Here is a 16,017-nt window from a genome sequence, read left to right on the forward strand (position 1 = left end):
AATTTATATGGAAGAAGGTATGGTCTTAAACGTGATGGGTTGTTGGCACGTATGCCGAAGGCAATTTTTTACGTTTAAAGGGGATGAAGCGAAAAGTCTGGATGCTCGGATGTAATTATTAATTTATGTCTAGAGGTTAAGTGGTTATGTCTACAAAGTTTTGTTTTTATTTCATTAGTTTGACTCAATAAAATACAATTCACGAGAATTATGTTATTTCTCGAGAACTCTTTAGCAACTTCTTTATTTTGTGATACTGCGTCTGGTAGTTGCATCAAGTTTTATTTTTTCGGTTTGTGTAAAGCTCTGCTTGATTTAATATTGATGAAAGTTTGAGAACTGATGATGCAAACTAAGTCTGTCAAAGTTTTTGGCACTTTGAAAATGTAGCAGCGAAGCTTTTACGTCTCTGTTGACACAAAGCATCGATTTTTAAGTAGGAATTTTATTTGAAACAATTCTAAAAAACTGCAGGGGCGTAAATTATGTTTTTAATTTATGGAATTTCGTAAAATAAGCTTTCTGCTTTTATGTCGAGTTGAATACGAAATCAGGATAAACACATGAAGGATTTATGGTGTTTACGGGAGCGTAAGATTACCTTGAGGATTACATTAGTCTAATTATTTTACTGAAATATTAAAAAAAAACGTGGGTTTATGAGTACGTAAATTCTGTTTATTTTTATGTAAGAAATTCGATTCGATACAAGCAGGCGAAAAGCTTTTATTCCAAGATGGAATGGAATTTTCAATAGAAGTGTAGTTATATGAATAGGAGTTCGAGACGCGAATCGCTTGAAAATAAATTAAGTCGCGTTCACTTTATTTGGCCATTTGTGAAATTAGATGCTAACGTTAGATAAACTAGTGCAAAAGCCGTTATACGAAACGACCAATTAAAACGTATATGCGCGACTGTATAATGCCGCAAAATATTAAATTATGACGTCGAGTCAGATGCCACATTCTCTCCGAAATTATTAACTTTTCATCAATTATGCAGTTAATTTGTCGTTTGAGCGAAGTCGACGTTCTCATATACGACCAATAAACTTGTCACAAACTCGCTTAAAGAATTTTCGATGATTCGAGAGACTTGGCCGATATTTGCTCCGACAGTTTACCACGAAAGAACTTGTCTAGTAGCTGTATTTAACAATCACCTTCGTTTAATTGTCAAATTAGTGATTTGTTATTTTGGTGGCTGGAATCTATCGCCGTTTCCGGGCGTTAAATGCAGATAGATGGGACCGTTAAAGCGTCTAATATCGCCGTTCTCATTGTCGATGCCGGGACCGTCGGCGGCGTAATATAGGGCCTCGCTGGACAAAAACCCAATTTCAATGAGGCGAAAGCTCGTCACAAAGCACCTCCTCTATCGCTTCGTCATATAGGTATAGGAATCGAACGTAAACCGAGATGACAGGACAGAAATTGGAAGCGACGGCTCACCTGCCTTAGAAAGACGCGACGCTGTTGTTATTAATTAAAAGGGGCGGAAAAGGGGCGGCGCGTGTCATGAATACGACGGGAAATGTGTGCAGTTTTAACTGGAATTGAGTTTCGAGATCCAAGATCACGACGAAATTATTTAAAACGTGCGTCCGGTCCTCGGACTGGTATTACTCGACGGAGGGATTCAATAGCCGATCCGGACACCGACCTGAACAAATAATATCCGGAGAGATTGCGGCCGAAAAACCTAATACGAGTGGACCGTCGCCCAGGGCAGGGACGGTGCTTACCATTTGTTAAATTATGCAAAAACACAGCCTTGTCCTTTTTAAGTTAAAACAATCTAAAGTGGGGTTTTTATCGCAATATGGGAACCCACCCTCCAAATTCTCAAGTCTAAAGTTTTGAACTTGTTTTATAAATCGCTCTAAATAAAATCTTCTGTTTTGTTTTCTGACTCGGGCCGTACTGTTGCGCCACTGCCCCTGTCGATAATTTCCGACAATGCCGTAAATACACAGCCGATCTCCTACATTGAACTGTAATGATGCAGACAGTATGCGATAAACGCGTTAATATACTCTTGTTAATTAGAAGGTTCCCTGGGAAACACATCTAACCTAAATAATTAATCGATACTGCAGATACCGGCAGTCGAAATGGTGACCCGGTTCTAAAAAAAGACCAGATTCGCTCATTGTCGGGCAACAAAAGTTCCCAACAAGTATCAACACACATTTATCAGTCCTCACTCAGTGGACGTAATAAACATTTTTCCCTCGAGTTTCGAGCCAGATAAAAGTGGATAATTCTCGACGTTACGAACAAACGCAAAGAAGAGCAAACAACGAAAGACCGTCATATTTTCAGACGTTTACCGGAAGTTTAATAAGCCGTAATCGCGTCCGAGCTTTTTCTTATCGCCACGAGAGATACAATTTCTGTTAACTTGAAACGTGCAACGGCCAAGGATTATTCTGAAGCGACTTTTTAACTCGTCGTCGCGTCGCAGAATAAGAAATCGTATAAATCGCAACAACAAGACCGTTTCATCCTACTTGTCACTAACACTGATAATGGAATTGTAGTCGGAAACAAAGTGAAATATGGCACAAAAGAAAACGCCCACTCGCTTTCTACCCATTCGAACAATTTATTTCCGAAAAGTTAAGTTTAAATGATCAAAGAAGAATAAAAGATGAGTGGGCAAAATTTTGAACAAAAATGGTACACTGGAAGTTGTTGGAGCGCACTTGGGATTGTTTATCTCATAGAATTATTTTTTTTAATTCGGAGCTTGTTACGCCACTGTCCGAGATAATGCAAGAACGCCGATCTTTCAGCTCCAGTAAAAGCATGCAAACGCCAACAAAAGAATATATTATTGATGGAAAAGTTATCGATTGGAGGAAACGGAAGAAAAGTGCTCCACTTTCAAGGCTGAACTTCTTTTATTTTTCATTCGGGAACCGCCAATGCGGTGTTAAGACGATCACTCGCGATGCGTCCCCTGTCGAGCGAATAAATCGCTCGCTAATTATTTTTTCTCTCATCTCGGACGCTATTTAATGCATAATTGCATTATTACACACGACGAACTCTCTTGTCACTCGAAATTACCGTCAATTAACTAAATTGTATCAATTAAACGGTACAAAGGAATCCGACGCGTAGTCTGGAACTTTTAAAATGACGTAAAAAAGTTTTTGTTTTGTAGGATTTTCATTTGAAACGAGTTAAAAAAAGGATTGGTGCAGGTATTATTCGAAACTCTTTTTTAATTAGGATTTTCGGTTGCAACTGTATAATGGAAAAGTCGTGCCCGGTTGTAGAGTTTCCGTCTAAAGTTTTAAAGGGTTCGGAGTGCGTCATATGGCCGTCCCTTGTACATAATTTCGTCGCTTGACATTTATTTTATTGCTTTAATGGAGTCTGGGGACATAAATCTGTCGCGGAAACAAGGCGCGATTTGGAATATGTGATGTGTGGAGGTAAAGGATAGGGACGGGAAATGTTCTTTGCGGCACGTCGGGGACGTGTTAATATTCACTCGACTTTAGTGTAACATAAGTCGTGTTTGATGTGGGTCGCAACGCTGCAAAGCCGTCAGGTGTGGGAATCGATAGGAATGGAATAATCTCGGTTTATAGTCGGGGAAAAGAAATACCTACAGGTTTATATTTCCCGAGTGGTCGTTGATAAATTTTAAATTTTCGAGATTTGGTGTCCGAGAATCCTGAGGGAAATCTACTTAAAATCACAATTAGGGTAACAAAACGCGTTATTTTTTCCTCTGCGAACAATTTATTCTACGAAGGAGCTACAGCCGGTAGGAAGTGTCTCTAAAACTACCTGTTACACAACATGTAAACATGATTTTTGGTTTTTTAATTTAATTAGTAGATTACTCATTGAAAGCATTTTTTCCCCCATTTTTACGGTTCGTCGGAACCGATTTTGTTATCCTTAACACTAGATTTATCACAATTAGATTTCAGTGCTGTGCTGGAATTTTTTTACACATTTTTTTCACTTGCGGTCACCTGTGCGGTCTCCAAGCCGTCTTGCGATATTTGCACGTTAACACCTTTTTAAACGCCTGTCTGAAGACTTTATTGAAAATTGTGTAAAAAATCGGATTCACCATCGAACTCGCATAACCCAGCCACGTCACCAACTGCACCACCCAATTATCGAGATTCTTATCGCACTCGGAACAGAACGCCGGAAGTAAGTTTAAAATGAAGAAAGGTGCCCACAGAATCACGAAAGTGAAGAACACTACACCTAACACTTTGGTCGCTTTCTGTTCCAAACGGATGATTCTTCCGTGGCGCGAAGAATTCCTCGAAATGACGGAAGAGTTTCTTGAGTGGTGCGAACGGATGCTTTTCGTCGTCGTGGCGGCGTTATTGCAGTTGTACCTCTGCAGAAGACAAGGGGATGATGGGTTTTTGCCCTTATCTTTGAGGGTCGTTCCCCCGTGGCCGTTCTGGCGAAGCGTCGCCGAACGGCGCAGCAGGAGAGGAGTGCGCTGAGTGGAATTGCTCAGGATTGTAGTCTTCGTATTGCCGAAACTTGAACCTAGTGAACAAAAAAAATCTGAATAAAATCCTTCATTTCTTCACTTTTTTGCGATTTTAAATAAAACAAAGATTACCTCGTCGATGGCTTCTCCTGGAAGCCTCCCAGGTGACGACGATGTTGTTCGGCGACGAGTCGCTGCTGCGGTTCCGGAGCGATTTTTTCAGCGGCGATTTTTCGACTTCCAGTGCCAGTTTTGTCGCTGGTATAATTTTGACTTCTGCCGGTTTGGGTGGCGGCGATTTGTCGGCTTGTTTTTCCCCGAAATAGGGGCATGTGCAAGGTGGAGGTAGCGGAAAAGTGGAGCTTTCGGTCGCTTCGGAGGAAAGCTCCGATGAGACGTCTGATGACCTCGGTTCATGAAAGCTCGAGCCTCTTTTCCGCCATCTCGGCGAAGGACTTTCGTCCCGGGTGTCGCCTTCGTGGAAGGTCGAAGCGCGACGTCTCTTGGAGGTCCACGGGGACGTCTCCGGTGTCAGTAACGAGGAATGCGAGTCGGCCAGACTGTCACCGGAGCTGTGCACAAGAAATTTGTTTGAACAATCGGACGCAAACCGACCGAATTGAATATTCAATTGCGTCCTGTGTTGGATTTTGGAGCTATCAAGCGACTAATTGTGTTTTGATTCGGTGCGGTAATTACGGTGTAAACATCGATGGTAGTTTGGGTGGTTACCTTATTTTGAGGATAGTTTTTCCCGGGGAGGGTCTTGGCGGAGGGGTCCCCAGGTGGGAGGCGGCTTCCAGTCCCCGGGAAAGTTTGAGCATTTCGGCGCCGAATTGACCCAAAGCGGACATGGTACAGGGTGTTGGTTCCGACTCTTGTATCCATAATTCGTGGTTATCGATTGTTGTTAGTTCGGTGTCTGTCGAAGCGGCCGAATGATGGCCGTGTTGAGGAGTTGTTTGTTTGGCTTTTGTTAGGAGTTTTCGCCAAGTACAGCGCCGCTCTGCACAATTTATTGAATTTTTTTGACGAGGGTGGAAATAAATAATTACCTAGAGCCGAGGGTCCTCCCATCCAGTTGCTGGACCAATCCGGAGTCCCCAGATTCTGCCTCTGGTGTGCAAGGAGACGCACAGTTAGGGCATAAGTGACCAACATGACCAATAAAGGGATGTAGAAACAGATGATGGAACCGATAAGTTTATACAACGGGTCGGGAATTTGACACGTCCCGTCTTTTATTAAAGTGCCCTGGTCCTGGAACAGCCGGCGTTATATCGTGTTTGTTTCCAATAAAAATAAGAATTACTTTGGAATACATGAGACTCAAGGGTAAGCTCATGGCTATCGACAACAGCCAGACGAAAACTATCTTGAGTATGACTCTCCTCCTGGATTTGTTCCTTCCGAATTTCATCGGATAGCTGAGCGAGAGGTATCGATCGACGCTTATGGTGCACAAATGCATAATCGAGGCTGTGCAAAAAAGTACGTCCAGGCAGATCCATGCCAGGCAGTATATCGAAGGCAAGGGAAAATAGCCTGAAAAAATTTCGCCTTAGTTTCTCGAGAATTTTTCACTTCCAATTAAGTGTTGCTGCAATAATAGTCCGGGCCAGCTGTCCGCAGTCATAAAACGGAACCCGATTCATTTTAAGCTTCCAATCACGGATTTTATTGAGTCACTAATCAAACGGCGGGATTAAATTATGACAAGTTTTTGTAACGGATCGTGATTTTTCGATTTAGATACAACATGTGGCGAGTTAATGCGATTTTTCCGAGATTTGTGGAAACACTCTTCGAAGGAAATAAATCTTTAATCAAATCGAACCTTAATTAAGTCGAGACGTTTTTTTCCGGGAGAGGGCTCTTCCAGTAACGAAGCTAATTAATTTAAACGGATTTTCGAACGGGAATAGTTTTTTTCATTGAAACGGTTTCGTTTTTTGCCAGTTTAATGTTAAAATAATACCCCTACGCTTTTGTGGGCGGCCCCGCATTAAGTCAATATTGAACAAATTACAACAATAACATGCAAAATCGCTTAATTAAGCTCGCGTACGCCACCCTCTTCAAGATTTTCCGACTTTGTTGTTGAATTTAGTTTCCTGTTGTTTATAATAATTGTTTAGCTTTTCGCCTATTGCGAGCAAAACTCGAAACAACAATTCGCCGCAAACTCGACCTCGCACTTATTTAGTGTCGGATTAGCGAGGATTGAAAATAAGAGATGCAACCCGGAATATATGAGTTTATAATAGTAGCTCTCATCCGAAATCCCTCTGCACAACTTTCGAGTGGATTTCGTCGAGTTTCCATCTGGTTCAATTAAATTTCGCGCCCGACCAAGCGGACTTGAGTGCGGCATTCTTCGTGCCTCTTCGTCACTCTCAAATTGAAATAATACAAATCGGAATCCTTCAATTTAATCCCGCGTTAAGTCCGACAATGTCGATGTTTGAATACTCTTCTAATTCGAGGTCTGGTGTTTGTCCGGAATAAATAAGGGCACTGGACATCACAGCAGAAGCAAGCAATAAAACGTCGTGACGCGAATCGACAAACGCAAAAAATGAATTTCTCGGGGAAATCCGAATTTGTCAAGGTGCGTTAAGGAAGGCTTCGGCTTGAGCTTTTCTCGTATCGATAGCGAATCAATTTAGGGTGAGACGTTTCGACGAACTGGAAACGATAAAACCGCCAGGACTTTTGCATCAGCTATTTTCACGCGCCATTGTTGTGCACGCGGGCCTAAATCCAGAATTATTTCACCCAAAAATTAATCCACATTCGACTCACTTTTTTATGTAAATTAATGTATACTTGTTAAAATTAAACAGTATAGTTAAAATAGGTGCAAAAGTGAAAGACTTTTGTTTCACAAATTGCTACCGAAATAATTCTATTAATTGCTAACCCTTTTTGCTGTGGTAATTTGGTGAAAATAATTAGGCGTTTGTGAAAATTCGTTCACTGGGGCGTGATTTGGGCGTCAACGGGGGCAAAAATCCACCCTTTCCGATTAACGATATTAGATCGGCCCTCCGATTAGTTGAAAATCGTTTCGTTTGGTATTAGTTAATTGAGTTTTGCGTTTGAAGATCGTCGTGTTGGAAACGATTATTTCGGTATCTGTTGTGCAACGTGGATATGACGAAAATAAAATTTTAGAACATATAAAAAGCAATTTTTTCGTTCCTTCTTTCCCATACTCCCGGGTAATAAATATTTCATGGACGTTTCGACTTTGAATCGTCGAACCGTCGCTTCTTTATGCGGTTATTATTTAAGAAGCCATCGGTTGCAAATTGCCAACAAACAAGGACGAGAGAAACGATCCATGAATAGTCGAGAGCGTCCCACACATGTCACATTCGCCCCCGGTTGTGTGCTTTTTTTTGGTCCAATTCGAAATCGAGTTATGAGCCGAGCGTTATCCTAATCAATTTCCATCCTTTTGTAAAATGCAAAGGAATGGTTTTATAATTGGAGCGCTCCACTTGGATGCAGCACTCGATTTTCACTACGTCTCAGCAGAATATCCAAGACCACTCGATGACGACGGCCAAATGCACACGCAAATTGATTCTCGCCCCCTTTCGTCGAACAAGTGCTCCTTCACCTTGCCGTAGCGTCAGTTTCGAATTTCTACCGGAGTTTTTTATTGCGATTTCGAGTTGGACGAACTCTTATATTTAAAATTAAAATCGATTTTGATTTTGTTGCGGGATTAACAGCGGTTGCAGATAATTGGGTTCCGGTTGTTTGATTAATCGATCAACCGGACAATGGGTTAGTCAAACAGCCGATTGTTCGATCTGTTTGCTGGGGTCATTAATTTTTTCCAGAAAAAAAACGTATCATTACGCATTTACAGAAACCGCACCGAACTATTCTAATTGAAAACGCTGGTTCGCTTAATCATTCATTGTCTGATCCGCGAAAAGCTTTACTTACAATTCGCAAAAGAATCCGACTTTAAATGAGATCAGGCCCGATAAGCACATAATGAGATAATCGCTTTCAACTGCCAAGTAAACTCGAGAACTGAGACTTGAGGAATTTCGATGGCCGAGGCTATTTTCAAGCGGTTTCATCGACCGCCGGCTGAAATATTTTATTAATTCGCGACCGAATTTTTAGCCAGGAGCTTCACATTATCCTGCTGAAACCTGCTAATGCAACTCGTCGGATAGTTCCTAATCCTTGCGTAAGCTCCTGCAGGACTGCGAAATTCTAATCTCCACTCTCTATTTTTAAGCTGATCGTTTATTTAATAGTTTCGATTCGATCGCATCGAAAATAGACTCGCAATCGATGCCTCTTCATCCGATAAATTTCCATTTGCGAGCGGGACGTTTCGAGTTTTTATCCGGGCTGTGGGGAAGGGTGTCGGCGGTTAATTCCCGCCACCTACGCGTCAGCTTTTTCGTCGTAATTATGTTGTCTTTGCGTACCAGCGATATTTCACGCAACTGGAGTGCGGTTTCGGGTCAGACACCGGAGGAATTAATTGCGGGGAATGAGTGATTAGTGTTTTCGGATGCACTTTTCACGAGTTCATATGTTTTCTTCCGAGAAACAATGGGAGAGGAAATAATGGACGATGTATCAAGGGGGATATAAACCATTTCCCGATTCTTTTATCCGATGGGAAATACTGGGATGGAACCTAATAATTATCGATCCAAGACGGGACAATGGGCATCAAAGGGAGAGTTTTTTCGAAGCAATAGGTCATGTAAATAACACACCAAAAAATTGGCATTTTAGCGTTAAAATTCTGTTTATTTAGTTTAAAAGTTGGCTTGATTTTTGCGTGGGCCTAATTGCGTTGTTGCTGTCGTAGCAATCGTCGAAAGTTTACTTAATTTGTCGAGTTTTTTCGCTGAATTTTTGCTGAAGTTTAGCGTATTCCGATGCGGGGCGTCTTGGCGTTAATTTGTCCCGTTTCATCGTTAAGAAAAATCCCCGCCTACCTCATTAAAGTCAATTTCTGATTCTGTGAAGGCGGCGATGTTATTTATGTCACCCCAGGAATAATCCGAGCGCCCGATTAAATAATAATAATCGAAATGTCGATAAATCCACTTGCGACAAATTTGAATAATTAATTCTAGCTAATAATAACGTCAACACGACGGAACGGTTTCGTCCCGGAAGAATGCGTGCGGAAAAAATCCGGGTTTTCATCGTCGAATGATTTATTGTCGTGTTGTTTTGTTTCAGCTTGATTCAATTGTGTCGTATTAGCGTCCCCTTAATAATGATCGAATTTTGAATGATGGCGAAGGTGTGGCAATGTTGTCTTGCTGTTTAAATAGTGATAATTCCGGTCGATAATCCGGACTCGTGCCTTGCACGAGGATAATTATTATACGAATTAGTTGAGGGTGCGAAAAAAGCCACACCTTGTGATCTCTCCGCCGTAATAATCAGCTGTGGAAAGTGACGTTTTGTTGACAATAATACACGAAGGCGACGAGACATAACCCCTTTGTGAAGATGTTTATCGACTTGTCGCTACGTAAATATAGCTCCATTATGCGCGAAAAATCCGAAAATTTTCCCGACGAAATGAGATCAAATCGTCGACCGTGAAAAATATGTTTACGGTTCGATTCGAGTCGCGAATTTTTTCTGATTGACATTTGGCTCGGAAAGTGGAACGTGGGACGAGCGGTTAAAACAATTGTGCACTTGTAACACTTTAATAAGTGACGTAATTTTCGCATTGATCGTCGAATTGACATTCGCCGGTTGTTTTCTCGTACGTGTCACGAGTGTTTGTACACACACACACACAGGACATTTCTAGGTTAATTTTTGATCAAAGGATGTGGTAATTCGACGACGAGTGCAAAGTTGCATGAACGTGATGTGGGGTGACGGTTTCAGCGTTGTTTTCACGTAATTGAAAAATAAAAACAACACAAATATACAATTACGTGAAACAAGGACGCGTCTCCGGAACATCGAACATCGGAGTTCGACTATTTATGCAACGATAATAAGCGCAGAATTATTGGAAAAATTGCATGCTGCGAGTGCGGATGGGATGGTGCGGTGTTGTGTTACTTGCGGGTCAATCGAAGCATAATTTGAGACGAATTTGAATCGACGGCGGTTTCCGGTAATTGCACGAGAGTAATTTTCGGTAATTCCACGGTATTATTGCTTTCATTCCGACAATTTCCAACTGAAGGGTTTATAACTTCCCGCAGTTATGTAGAACTTTGAGTTGAAACATTTTATTTATTTTGCTCCAAATTTGAAAGTTTTCTCCTCTAAGCGAGAATTGGTACGTTTTATACAGGGTTTGTTTTTTTTAAAACGAGCCACTTTGAATATAACAGAAAATTAAAGAAAAATTTGAAAATCTGGAGACAGCTTTTTTAAGATTCAGACAATTTCATAAAAATCCATTGGTACCTCAAATCAAAAGTAACTACTTTAACTAGGGATTTAGGTGTGTATTTATTGGGTTTCCATTTTTTGTAAAGTTACATATGCTCTTATTAATGACTCCACTAATGTTTCAGTTAAATTGGCTTTACATTTTCTTATAAAACTCATTTTGAGTTGGAACTCAAAAATCTCATTTACGTCAGGTGTTCAAAATGGTCATTATTTCTCTCCTTGTGTTACCTAAAGTGTTTTTCGAGCTTTTGTCGTATATTTTGCTTGTAGGAATTTTTCTGCTCTCATTGATAATTCATCATTTTTAAATCATCTACGTTTCCTAGTGGTGTTTTAAAGATTACACATTTATTAAGATGATCCCGTCGGAGAACATCTAATAAGCCTGCCAAATCTTTCATCAATCCTCTTGCACTTTACCGCTTCTTATCCACTTTCTTGAACTAGTTTTATCGTGTATTTGTGGTTTTCCTATGTGCTTTATGCTTATCTGCATGTCGTTTATTAAAAACTATGAACATAATTTTCATGCAAAAGGAATGCTTTCACTATTTTAATTTAAACTACGATCTGAAAAAATTGTGTGCCTATCCATTGACAAATCTACCTCAAAAAATTATATTGAAAGGAATTTTCTGGTAGTAAACAAAACATGGATATTTGATGTTTTTACAAATAATATTTACAGGTTTTTAAATTTGTAGTTAATATTCGAAACTATTTTTATATTTTTGTGTTGTACTAATACTGTATCTGCGTAATTTTATTAAAAACTAATGGAAATTTCAAAACAGAATTTTTTTATTTGAAGTACCACAGATTCCGGTCATGCCATTTAAATAAGATTTTGAGGGTGGTTGATATTACAAAGGGGTAAGTAAGGGGCAGTGAATAAAAATTGACCCGTCTCGAGATTTTCAAAGTTTCCTACATTTTTTGAGATATCTAAAGTGGCTTATTTTAAAAAAAACGTGGTGCTGAATACAAGAGTAAAATTTTTTGGGGAGGATTTTCAAAAAATCGCACTTATGAAAATGTTTTTCGGTCACCGTCTTCGAAATTTTTTATTAGAAAAACTTTTTTTAGAAAAAAGTCAAAAGTAAGTGGTACATGTTTATTGTTTTATGCAAAATCTGAATTTGAAACTTCTTTGTTGCTACTTTTTCTTATAATTCAAGCACCATTTTACCAGTTCTTTATCGAGTTTTAAATTTGTATTCAAGACTCCGAAAAACATAAAATGCATCGTTTTTCGTCTAACGACGGAAAAAACTGAGAATTGGTTGGGCAGTGTTTTCCAGTTAATTGGTTGGCGTTTGTTTTCCGTAAATTGTGGGCGACGTGATCAAGTTTGAAAGTGCATTACCGAACATCTGAGAATTATATCAGGAGGATATTGCATTTACGAGGCAATCAATTCCGTCCAAGAATATCCTTTACTTCGTTACAACTTTTTTATTAATAAAAAGAAAAAAGACGACATAATATAAAGTACCTTGTATTCCCTCACCGTGGACTTTATTAAGTAGGGAAAATTCGCTCCCGCTCTCTGCGAAGGAAGCGCGCGAGTGCATAATACCTGGAAAACTCCGGGCATAATAACATTTCTAATTACTTTATTTCGCAATTTCGTGCAAACAGTGAATTTAACCGAAATAGAAACCTTACAATAATCATTATCGTCAATTTTCTGGATTCTGTTTTGTTGCCGATGACATCAGCGGGGCCACCGCCGAAAATAATAATCGTATCGGTTGCTCTATTTATCCTTAGATCGTTGTTCGGCACGCTTTTTCCATCTTTCGGAACACGTGTTGCGATAACGAGAAGCAGATAATGTCGTCGGGCTGCGATTTATCGCGCACGCCATCCGAAAAATCCCCGTATTAATTCTCATTACGACTTCGACATTTCTGGATAAATCTTCGTACGGGAGGCGAGGCGAAGACATTAAGCGAGAGATCTTCTTCGTAGAGATTACCGGTAAATTGCTCGCCTCGACCGTGATCCGAGCCATCCGTCTCATCCAACGTTTTGCGGTGTGTTGGGTGAAAACGTTTCACTTATAAATCTCCCACGACGAACGCCTCTCTCGACCTATACGAGCTTATTATACATCTAGATCCCTGCATTAGGCGCTAATCTCTTTAATCGATCCCGGAGACTTTTATGCGACACTAAAATGAATCATCCGACGACGATTTACGCCGCGATAAGTGCCCACATACCGACGTTTTTTGTAACATGACAGATCCCGCAGATAACGACCGAATTATCTAAATTCGAAATAATGGAAAAGCCAGCCGACCAACGCAAAAATATTCATATTTCAAGTTCCAAAATCCCGGCCTGTCAAAATAATATTGATTGATTTTGCAATTATCGGAAATGGGCTCGGATGCATTAGACCGAATCTAAATAATGACACAATTATCTCCGGAAACGTGGAAACAGTACGGTAAGTAAATAAGAGTCCGGTTACCGCCGCATAATCCATTTATGAGCAGTTTGGGCGAAAATTGAAAATTGTGCGAAATCTCTTATCGTTCCGGTTGGTGTCCGTTCGGCGTGGACTTTGATCGATTGCGTCCCCGAGGATGCTGTTTATGTCACATCCTCGTGAAAAAACTTATTTAATTAAACCGCCCGATAGCTCCGGTCCATTGTCGACCCTAAATCTGTTCGTCCTTTCGTTTCCGGTCCCCGACAAGATGTGGTAAATCCGGACCCAACAGGTGCGAGTTTGGAAAAACCAGCTTGGGTTTAAAAATGCGTGACACACGCACTGGGCTTACCCCTGATCAGGGTCAGGATTCCTAAGGGCATGACGAGGATGGCGACCATCAGATCGGTGATGGCTAGAGACATGAGGAAGTAGTTGGTGACGTTTTGAAGCCGACGTTCCCAACATATCGCAAGACAGACGAGGATGTTGCCGGCAGCGGTGCCGACGGCGAGGATGAGGGCCGATAAAGCCCACCAGTTGTTGACGGTGTCGGAATCGGAGCTTTCAGTTGTGTTTTTCGAAGTCGTGTTGTAGAGTATTATCGTCGTTTTGTAAAACACGTTTTCCATTTTCTGAAATTCGGAACGATCGATTAGCTAAATGGGATTTTTTAAAAGGGGAGATTAATACGATATTACGGCTTTTTCGGGTAATTAGAGGGTAAGTGAAGTGAAGGTCGGTTTTAAAGGAAATTTGATACGATCGCAGTTATGAAATGAAACGTTGGCGAGGTCCACTCCAATCTAGGAAGGAATATTTCCTAATTTTCGATTTTCGATATTAGAATAAGAAAGTTCCGGCTGTGACAGCCTATGTGTGAGGTGGGCGTGTAAGAAGGTGTAATAATTTATACGAAAGTTGTGCTATCGAATTTATTTTTTGTTCGGTCGTTGGAAATTTTAAATTCCAAGTGGAGTGTCCCATATTTCTACTTCTCGAACTCTGAGAAAATCTCTTGTGGAGATTTCTAAGCTCCACAGTTGGGAAAGGATATTTATGGAATAAAAAAATGAGATAAATCTGAAGCCTATGAGCTTTATTGGATTTCATCGATGTTCGGCGATACGTTCCGAAAATGATTGTTTCTCGTTACGTACTATTTTTGCGATGAACTTTATCTAAACAAAATGCATAAGACCAAAAAAATGGTATCTGTCTGTGGCGGAATTAGTTTGAACTTTTTAATTAAAATGAATATTCAAATACTCCAGAGAGGTTTTTTGGTATTCATTTTCAAAGATAATGTTTATTTCATTATGTTTTATTTATAGCTGACCGAACGTGCTACTAATTTTTCCACCGATTTTATTCCTGGAACTTATTTTCGGAGCAGAAATACCTAATTAGTCGGCATTAATAGAAACGGAGAGCTTTTTTCAGGCTTTGTGTTGTGAATTGGTGATTGATTTTTTTAATTATTTGAATTTTCTTACTGTTTTGTGTTCAACTCGCGTGCAGAAACGGAGCACAAAACCGATTAATTTTCATTTGTGTATTTATGGCACGACTCGCTATTAGCACAATTTTTAATCCAACCCTCCGAAGCTCTTCCCGGAAAAAAGGTTTCACTTCCCGGAGTTAGTTTTATTGTTGCAGCGTCGCAATAGATTAGGGCCCGTGTTGTAATTTAGGTGTTTTATGGTTTATCGATCTGTTAAGTTATCCCGGTCCCGCTTCCCGTCAAATTCAAAAGGAGCCCGCCACCGCCGCCGCCGCCACCACCTCCTATCGAACGCGTATCCCTCCGACAATGGTTGCGGGCTTGATTTATGTCGCTATTAATTACCGCAAACCTGCCTCACGCCCGGTTCATGGTGTGGTGTAGGCCTTCGAACGGGAGGAAGAGATTGACGAGGAAAAATGACCGCAAATTCGAGGTTTATTTCGGTGGCGGTGGCGCGAAACGGGACGAGTGGCGCGTGTCCGCGTGCGTCATTTTTAAGCGTCGCGACGCGTCTCTCCGGAACGGCGTCATGTGTGGCACTGGCGGTTAACGGGAACGGAATTCGAAGAGCGCGACAGCGGCGCTTGCGTTGCGGAGGATGGAATGGTCAGCCAGGAGATGGTCTTGACGTAGGTTAAGGACTATGTCGACGGATGAAGGGTGCTTTTTGCGTAAGAAGGAATTGCGTAATTGTGAGATAACAGAGGTAGATACGAGCGTAATTCCGCCAAAGCCACAAAATCAACAAAATCAGACCGGAGTTATTCACAGAGTTCCGACTTTAAAGAAAATTTAACCAAAAAACACGTAAATTCTTGTAGCAGACGACACAATTATACTTTAAGCAACTGAAAATATTTTGCTCTGGGAAAATTTCTCGAAAAATTAAATTTTCTTTTTGAGTAAATAACATTATCGAAATTTTTTTAAATGAAAACTTCTAATTTTTTGCTCATTTTGATAGATCTTTTACGTAACAACGTAAATTTTATTACGTATTTACAAAAAATAAGCATACAATTTTGTTATTTTGTGTAAAGATCATGGAAGTAAGTTTTAAACAAACTTTTTTTGTTAAAAGTATATTGTATATTGTATATTTATTTGTTCATTTTAAAAGACAAACTAGTCTTTTCCGTTTTCTCGTTTAAATAGA

General features: G+C 40.3%; 2 protein-coding genes across 3 annotated transcripts in view; one reads left to right on the top strand and one right to left on the bottom strand.

Moving 5' to 3' along the window:
* Positions 1–16,017, top strand: part of Rpn2 (Regulatory particle non-ATPase 2) — a 54,768-nt gene that overhangs the window by 22,914 nt on the left and 15,837 nt on the right. The window lies entirely within an intron of this gene.
* On the bottom strand, positions 1,195–15,413 carry 5-HT2B (5-hydroxytryptamine (serotonin) receptor 2B). 2 transcript variants are annotated; one of them, NM_001293573.1, is given in 7 exon segments: positions 1,195–1,324; positions 4,001–4,541; positions 4,618–5,057; positions 5,218–5,491; positions 5,541–5,745; positions 5,798–6,030; positions 13,707–13,986. In NM_001293573.1, coding segments are annotated over 7 exon segments (2,103 nt in total).

This window comes from Tribolium castaneum, chromosome 5 (genome assembly GCF_031307605.1).
Source record: "Tribolium castaneum strain GA2 chromosome 5, icTriCast1.1, whole genome shotgun sequence".
In the NCBI taxonomy this organism is placed as follows: Eukaryota; Metazoa; Arthropoda; class Insecta; order Coleoptera; family Tenebrionidae; genus Tribolium; species Tribolium castaneum.

What these genes read in the sequence shown, in the direction of transcription:
- 5-HT2B (XM_064356516.1), bottom strand. Translation starts at nt 13,986, where the DNA reads ATGGAAAACGTGTTTTACAAAACGACGATAATACTCTACAACACGACT. An exon ending in TGAGTCTCATGTATTCCAAA is followed by an intron (nt 5,746 to 5,797) that starts GTAATTCTTATT and finishes CGGCTGTTCCAG; the next exon opens with GACCAGGGCACTTTAATAAA. An exon ending in CAGGAGAAGCCATCGACGAG is followed by an intron (nt 4,542 to 4,617) that starts GTAATCTTTGTT and finishes TTTGTTCACTAG; the next exon opens with GTTCAAGTTTCGGCAATACG.